Genomic DNA, 8644 nt, shown 5'->3' on the forward strand with positions numbered 1-8644 from the left:
ATATGTATTTGGAGCCCATTTTTCTATTTAAGGTTTTCTTTGATATTTTTTTAATAGAGTGAATTTGTATTAAATTTATTTGGTCTGTGAATTACGCATCATTGACCGTTAATTGAAACGACCAATCCATGGCCCTTATTTGAAACAACCAATCAAACGAATCCATGTGTTTTAAATTTTATATTACTTTTGATTGCATTGTTATCCTTTCTCCATTTCTAACAAAACTGTCCGATGAACGGGAACGTGAAACTCAGAGTAACGGTTTTTTTTTTGTTATATTTCTGCTGCTTTTAAATAAAGTATATATATTATATATATATATATATAAAACATGCTAAAAATAATGGTCATTACATAGTTTTCCTTTATTGGAGCAAATTTGCCCAGATTAATAATCCCACACTATTTATGTACATATATATATATATAGGTGCAGACACAACTATGTGCCTAGAAGTTTGCTTCCCAATCACACAATTTCTGCTTCAGTCCTACTCTGTGCCATCTTGGGCAAGTGTCTTTTATTTTAACTTTAGGTCGACCAAAAGCCATGTGAGTGGATTTGGTAGACAAAAACTGAAAGAAACTTGTTTTGTGTGTGTGTGTGTGTGTGTGTGTTACTATTCCCTTATACATTATTGGTTTACTTATTTTTCAGTATCAACAGTTCCCCTATTCCTTTTCTTGTTTAGAATATCATGATAGTTTTGAGAGTGTAGAATAGATGACTTCAAGTACACGGTCCTTACATGATCAGAGAGTGAAAATAGAGCAGTAGTGAATGACTGCTTAATGACTAAATATTGTTATTCAAAATATAGGTTAGATAACATCAATTAGCACAATGTGTGTCATTGACTATGTGTCTCTGCAGATATTACTACCTACTTAATGATGAAGTAGAGGCACGTGGCTTGGTGGTTAGGGTGTTGGATTTATGATCATAAGATTGTGGTTTCAGTTCCTGGACTGGGTGATGCATTGTGTTCTTGAGCGAAACAATTCATTTCATGTTGCTCCAATCCACTCAGCTGGTAAGAATGAGTAATCCTGAGATGGACCAGTGTCCTGTTCAGAGAGGAAGATATACAATAGAGAAACCTGAAACTAGCCCTTTGCCCCTTTTGAAGTAATGTGGACTAACCACTTAATGATAAAGGAAAGAGACTAGACTGTCTAATTATACACCAATTCCGGTAAAATAGGTAATGTACAGTCTATTCAAAGAATCCCTAGTTACATTTCTTTGTGGATTTTGAGTCTGTTCCAAAGAAATCCTAGTCATATTTCTTCTTGTCCTCTGTAATTTCAGTGAAGCTCATGAACATCCTCTACTGGCTAAATGCGAACGTATTCCTGTAATTGTCTATGATACAGAACCAAGCTCCATAATTGCATATGCTCTCAGGTAAGGCCCAGTTCATTGTTGTTCTTTCTTCTTTATTAATGATATCTGGGATATAAAACCATTTATCGTTTCTTTGTTATTGTTTTGTGCTTAGTCAGCCCAAATCAAGAAAATTTATGATCAAGTGCATCCACCCATGACTTCCTATCTGGTTTTTGTGTGTATCTAAGACTGCCATTATCTGATGTATATTTCCTTTTTTAAGGTAGTAGACTGTGGTTTTCATTGATCAAGCACTTGATTTCTTTTACTGAAGCTATAATTTTATTCTGTGATTTAGTGCCATATAAAAGTGTCTGTGCTGGTGCCATGTAAAACTGCCCGTGCCAGTGCCAGTGCCACATAAAAAGTACCCAGTACACTCAGTAAAGTGGTTGACATTAGGAAGGGGATCCAGCCATAGAAATCATGCTAAAATAGACAACTGGAACCTGGGAAGCTGGCCAGCTCCTGTCAAACCATCCAACCCATGCCAGCAGGGAAAACACAGACATCAACTCACTGCTATTGTCTAAGACTTATGAAACAGCATAACCTTTCCTAGTTAGTTAAATGATAATGACGATTGAAGGTATTTTCTTGTAAAGGAACATAATATGTTCACAGGATGAAAAGGTGAAATAACTGACACGTTGTGTTAATATGTAAGGTAACGGAGCTAGCAGAATCATTAGCACTCTGGACAAAATGCTTAGCAGCATTTCGTTCATCTTCACATTCTGAAACTGAATTCTACTGAGGCCAGCTTTGCCTTTCATCCTTTCAGGGTTGGTAAAATAAGTATCAGTTGATCACTGGGGTTGATGTAATTGACATACCCACTCCACCAAAATTACTGGCCTTGTGCCAAAATTTGAAGCCAATACTAAAATTAATAGTCTAACATTTATTAATTTTTCTTATAGCTCTCGGGATTATCATTGTCGACTCCAAGAAATTCAAAGCCAACTTGGTTCTGTACAGAGAGACTCACCTTCTGCAAGGTAGGTTCAAACTATTATATTTAGTTTCATTTAGTTACAATTGCTGTTCTTTTTATGTGTGTCAGCTATACATATATCATCTGCTGGTTAGTTATTATTGCTGTCACTGTATATATTACCTATAAAATATGATCTTAATGAAAAAGAAGAAAAAAAAAAATTTTTTGGCAGGAGTGGCTGTGTGGTAAGTAGCTTGCTTACGAACCACATGGTTCCGGGTTTAGTCCGACTGCATGGCACCTTGGGCAAGTGTCTTCTACTATAGCCTTGGGCCGACCACCTTGTGAGTGGATTTGGTAGATGGAAACTGAAAGAAGCCCATATGTATATGTATATATATATATATATGTGTGTATGTTTGTCCCCGCAGCATCGCTTGACAAGTGATGCTGGTGTGTTTACGTCCCCGTAACTTAGTGGTTCGGCAAAAGAAACCGATAGAATAAGTACTAGGCTTACAAATAATAAGTCCTGGAGTCAATTTGCTTGACTAAAGGCGGTGCTCCAGCATGGCCGCAGTCAATTGACTGAAACAAATAAAAGAGAGTAAATAAGTCAATATATGGTACTTCTTTGTAACATTCTATAATATGCTTATTTAGCTTGTGTGAATGTAGTATATTTTCAATTTAACAATTTGTTAAACTAGTAGTATACTTAACAGATAGTCTTACCACAAAACCAGGAATGCTCACATTATTTTATACCTTTTTAATATTGTTACTTATTTTATTTCTGCATTTATCTATTTATTAAGTAGACTCAAAGAAGTATAATTCCTTTATTTTAATTTTAAAAAGAAAATTATTTTTGCTGCTTTTAACCAGTTGTGAAATAAATAATTTCCTCTTGAGTAATAAATTGATACCCAAAATTAATAATCACTTTTGCTAGTGTTTATTAAATTAGTAGCTGTTTGAGCTACTGCTATCATTTTAATTTTCATCTGACTTGTTATATTCTCACATCCAGAAATGGACCTTGTCTGAAATACTATGAGTTACTGTGACTAATAAAATATGTATATTAAAACTATTTGTTACACCTGAATATGATTTGAGAATATATCAATTGAATTATTGTGTAAATAAAATCAAAGAATATTACATAGAAGCTTAATTAGTCTTTATTATTCTTAGAAATATAGCCATGTAATATAATTATGTAACTTTTTATTTTCAAGTAAACATTGGGATTTATATTCTACTGTGGTACTTTTAATTGATTTTTAATTCATTACTTTGGCATGAGAAAGTGCATCCAGCCATAGAAGCCATATCACAACAGACCTTGGGGTCTGGTGCAATCCTCTGGCTGTTGTCAAACTGTCCAAACGGAAAACAAATGTTAAATGATGATGACAATAATACTTTGATCCTCATATGTATAGAGGACTTAGCCACTGTGTAATATTCTTTCAGTTGTGGTTTCCAGTTTGGGTGATAATCTTAATCTGTATTTGGCTTAACATCACCACCTGGCCCTTAGGTGCCTTTTGCAGAGTCCACTCTGTTGCAAACATTCAAACCAGATCTTTCATTTGAATATAACTCAATATGTTGATACACTATACTCTTCCATTCCTTATATTATACAACAAACCACAGACTTTCCAAACAATATATATTACCTAATAATAAATTTAAACAATAAACTATGATTGGTTGACATTACTCTGTAAGGAGCATAGAGCTGGTTTCCTTGTTTCTCTGGCATATATATTCCTCCCTGGATGGGACACCAGTCTATCACAAGATTACTCATTTTTACTAGATGAGTGGACTGGAGCAACGTGAAATGAAGTGTTTTGCTAAAAAACACAACACATCGCCCAGTCCAGGAATCGAAACCACAATCTTACGATCATGAGTCCAACACTCTAACCACTAAACCATGTGCCTCCATTAAGCCATGTGCATCCTTTAAGCCATGTGCATTTTTGAAGCTATGCACCTCCATTAATCCATGTGCCTCCATACAATAAACCACATCCAGTTCATTTTCAGAAGTTATAGAAAATATATTTGTTTCCATTTAAAAAGTTCCAGGCCTTACATTGAGATTAAACATTAATCTATATTATTTTAACTTCAGTCCAGAACATCAACGGAGAAACCTGAAGGCTGAAAATGCAAGGAATCTTCCTCTGAAGACTTCTACTGTAGGTTTGAATTCTAACCCTGAGCAAGGTAACTGATTTTTAAATACTTTGATTTTACTGTATTGTAACTATTATATCTTAGTAGAGCATAAACCAGTATACTAACACAATGTCTACCTTTTGTTATCTTAAATAGTTTAGCTTCTATGATCATCATGGTGTTAATGTATCAGTAATAATGAAGATTGTATTACTGTATAGCTCATTAGATGAAATATTATCAGTTCATCTAATTTTTTGTAATTTTGTATTATATAATTTTTATGATTTATAATTCATTTAATTTTGTATAACTTTTGTTAATTGATATTTTTATCAAAACGGCCAATGTTCCCTTTGAATACATTTATCTTATATCTTAGCCTGTATAACACACTTGAAACAATGTTTATACTGAATTTTTTTTGCCAAAGTGAAGCCCCATTTGCTATATAGTTGTTATATCGATATCATTGAACAGGCCTAGTCATCCATCTTTAAGCTGATCTAAGGCATGGATACAGACAAGCAAGTACCTAGGAGTTCATAATTGCAAAATTGCAAAAACACATACACACACACACACACACATCACTGTACTGACCAGACTATTGGATGATGTTATAGACCACTGGTCACATTGCATTTTCTTGTATTGTTGTAGCTGTTTGAATGATGCTACCCCACTGGCTAGGCAAGCAAGCCAACATTCCTCATGAATGCAATGCCAATCTATCTAAAAGTTGCTCATTTTGACAGCTGAGTGGACTGGAGCAAAGTGAAACACAGTGTTTTGCTCAAAAACACAGCACATCGCTTGGTCTGGTAATCAAAACCCATGATCTTGCAATCATAAATGCAACACCCTAACCACTAGGCCATGTGCTTTCACAAACACACATGTAAAACTAATAGCATTTTCTTGTGTACTAGAATTTGTGGATATGCAACTGAATATACTTACCAGCTATGTACTATTACATATTTGTTATATAAATATATTTATTCACTGTTGAAGTATTTACATCATACACATGTATATATATATATATATATATATATATATATATATATATGATGTTTGATCTTACTACTGTAGGTTCTATTTTGCTTCCCCCTATAAACTGGAGTGTTATAGCTAAGGTTAGCAAATACAGAGTATAGGGCAGCAAATGCAAGCTCATCATCACCAAAAAACTAAATATAACATCAACAGTGAACGTTATTAACATGAGGGAGGAAACCTCTACCTGTGAACACAAGTAACAATTCATGCATCAAAATTTCAAGCATGATCCTGACTCCCACTACCCACCCACTTCACCACCCATTCAACCTGGATAAGTTCTTCTCTAGACATTGATTATATTCATTATATGTACATTGTGCTTCAAAGACACAGACCCACCCCCATAAACTTATGCTGGATTTTCTCATTACACAGATATATATATATACATATGCATTGCACATATTCATGACATCATATAATTCACAGGAAAAAATACATATATACACAAACTTAGGAAGTCAAAAACTCCACAATAATGTGCACATACTCAAACACAAACAAAATGCATAATGCAGGTGTGTGTGTGTGTGTATCTATCCATTTATCTATACATACACACGTACATGTGCTTATGTGTGTGAGTGTGTATGTGTGCACATATTTTGTATGGATATGCATGTGCACAAACGTCCTCACATAAACTGATTAAGACCTTTCATGAGCTGTATATTTCTTTATCCCCAAATCTCATACAGTCTTGTGTAACTTCATATATTTTCATCCAAAATGGAGATGAGTACCAATGTTCCTATGTGCCAGGTCTGATAATTGTTAATAGATTTCTCTTCACATGAAACCATTGGTAACTTTGTTAACCAACAAATAAAAAAAAAAAAGTATACACACATACACATAGCATTAAGTGTACTGAAGACTGCTTTATTTAAAGTATTTAATATGACATATATAAAGAGGAATTTGATGGAGTGTGCAAGAAAGACAACAATACAGGTATGGGCATATGGTGCATATGGAAGATGTCAGTTTTTTAAAAATAAGTTTCAAGCATTCTAAATGGATAGATCTCATGGAAGAGGAAAACTGGAGAAGTCAGGAGATGATGCGGTGAAGATTAAGGCTGTACATCATAAAAGAGATGAGAAAGAATCAAGTCACCTGGTGAGGTTACCTAAGAATTGCACACGTCAGAACCAACAACTACTATCTCTTATTATTAAAGAAATAATCTCTCTTTTTGCCTTTCCTTCCTCTGCTGCTGATCTCATTATCAATTTACCTCTTATTTTCATACTCTACCATATTTTAGCATGTATAAGGAACCCTTTTTTTTTGTCAAAAATTAGGTTAAAATATCTGGGAGTTTCTTATACATGAATAGTATTATAATCCCTTACAAAACCTTTTTCCAAATTAGGGGGTTCTTTATACACATTAAAATATGGTATTTTCTTCATTTACTACACAAAGTAAAGTAAGGTTCCTTCCTGAATTATATAGACTCATAGGGCCAGTTTCCTGTTTCCATGGTGTATGTATTCCCCATGTGGACAGGATGCTGTCCATTGCAAGATTACTCATTTTTGCCTGCTGAGTGGACTGGAGCAATGTGAAATGAAGTGTTTTGCTCAAGAATACAATACATCACCCAGTCCAAGAATCAAAACCACAATCTTACGATCATGAGTCCAACACCCTAACCACTAAGCCATGTGCTTCCATGCTACACAAACCCTATCATTTTAATTGTCCTGTCGACTGCTTGATAGACTCATATGATTTCCTGTTGCTACCCTGCCATCGCATATCTAGGATACCAGCAATGGCTTTAACCTTCAGAATTTCTTTTCCCGGTCATTGACTCACACATTTCCTGTTCACCATGGGTGTAAAATCCTTATACTCTGTCGTCCCCCATAATGATATACTTTTAACTCTTAAACATTTTTTTAAACACTGTTCTTCACTTGAACTCAGTATCACCTCCCCAGCTTAGCTGAACTCATTCTTTCCTTCAACTGTTTTGCCTTCTCTAGTAAGTTCTGTTAGTAAACTATCAGGATGACCATGGCAACTAAGATACTAACATTCTTTTGGGCTGTATTGAGACCCAGATCTGTGCTCTGTTTTCTTCACCTTAGCCTATACTTCTATGATCATTACAGTGATGACTATATCAGCATTACTGTATTCCCTACAAATTAACTTATTGTTTTCTTAGCTTTTTTTACCTTTCATTTTTACCACTCTTTAGAATACATCTATAGCAGCTCCAATATTTCTGCTACTGTCATCCATATCTCTGTTACTTATTTATAACTCTCTCATTTTCACCTCTGTTCACTGTAAAGATACTCCTTCATCTACCTTGACCTTTTCTCCTCTACTCTTCTCACTAAAACTACCATCCTATTCTCACAATTTTTTTACCATGTCAACCATGTAGTAAAAGTTCAGAATTTCTTTCCAAGTCTGATTAAATGCATCATTTCTTCCTCAAATGTCATTGTACTTGGGCTACAGATATGCTCCACCATAACCCTTTCTGTCTCAGGTCATTTGTTACCGACATCCCTCACTCTCACCACTGTCCACCTCCATTATTATCCTCCACACTCTCTTTCTGTCTCTCTCTACAACTTTCTGCCCCTGTCCTGATCATTACTGTCTCTTTAGTTCACCTTCTCAGTCACTTTGATTTCAGTTAACAAATACATTTTAGAGTAATGAAAACTCTTTAATCTCACAGAATGTAAAATGTGGTATGACGTCAGTGTCTGGGGAGGCTGACCGGAAGGGCGAGTTGACCGGAAGGGGAAAAAGGGCAGAGGGAGCCTCGATCGGGATTCGTGCCCTTTTCGAACGGGGTTGTGGTCAGGACAAGATGTATTAAGCGATGGTCTAGGTTTGGGAGAAGCAGCTGCTATTCCTGGTGTACTTTGGGTCGGGGCAAGCTTCAAGGATTGGATACCGCAAGACAAACTCGCAGTCGAGGAAAGGAAAACCGAGGTAAGGCGATTACATCTACTCGTACGCACACACCACAAGCTGTTTCGGCCCCATGTGCAGAAATTCGCCGC

The 8644-nt window shown here is 35.4% G+C and overlaps 1 protein-coding gene across 1 annotated transcript in view; it reads left to right on the top strand.

The window, feature by feature from the left end:
* The window catches only part of LOC106882632 (1-phosphatidylinositol 3-phosphate 5-kinase), a 106411-nt gene that overhangs the window by 75634 nt on the left and 22133 nt on the right, over nucleotides 1-8644 (top strand). Inside the window, exons 33-35 of the mRNA XM_014933373.2 lie at nucleotides 1316-1411; nucleotides 2317-2394; nucleotides 4489-4583. Coding sequence (XP_014788859.1) covers nucleotides 1316-1411; nucleotides 2317-2394; nucleotides 4489-4583 — 269 coding nt within the window. The remainder of the gene's footprint in view (nucleotides 1-1315; nucleotides 1412-2316; nucleotides 2395-4488; nucleotides 4584-8644) is intronic.

The sequence above is a fragment of the Octopus bimaculoides genome, chromosome 8 (genome assembly GCF_001194135.2).
Source record: "Octopus bimaculoides isolate UCB-OBI-ISO-001 chromosome 8, ASM119413v2, whole genome shotgun sequence".
NCBI classification, from domain to species: Eukaryota; Metazoa; Mollusca; class Cephalopoda; order Octopoda; family Octopodidae; genus Octopus; species Octopus bimaculoides.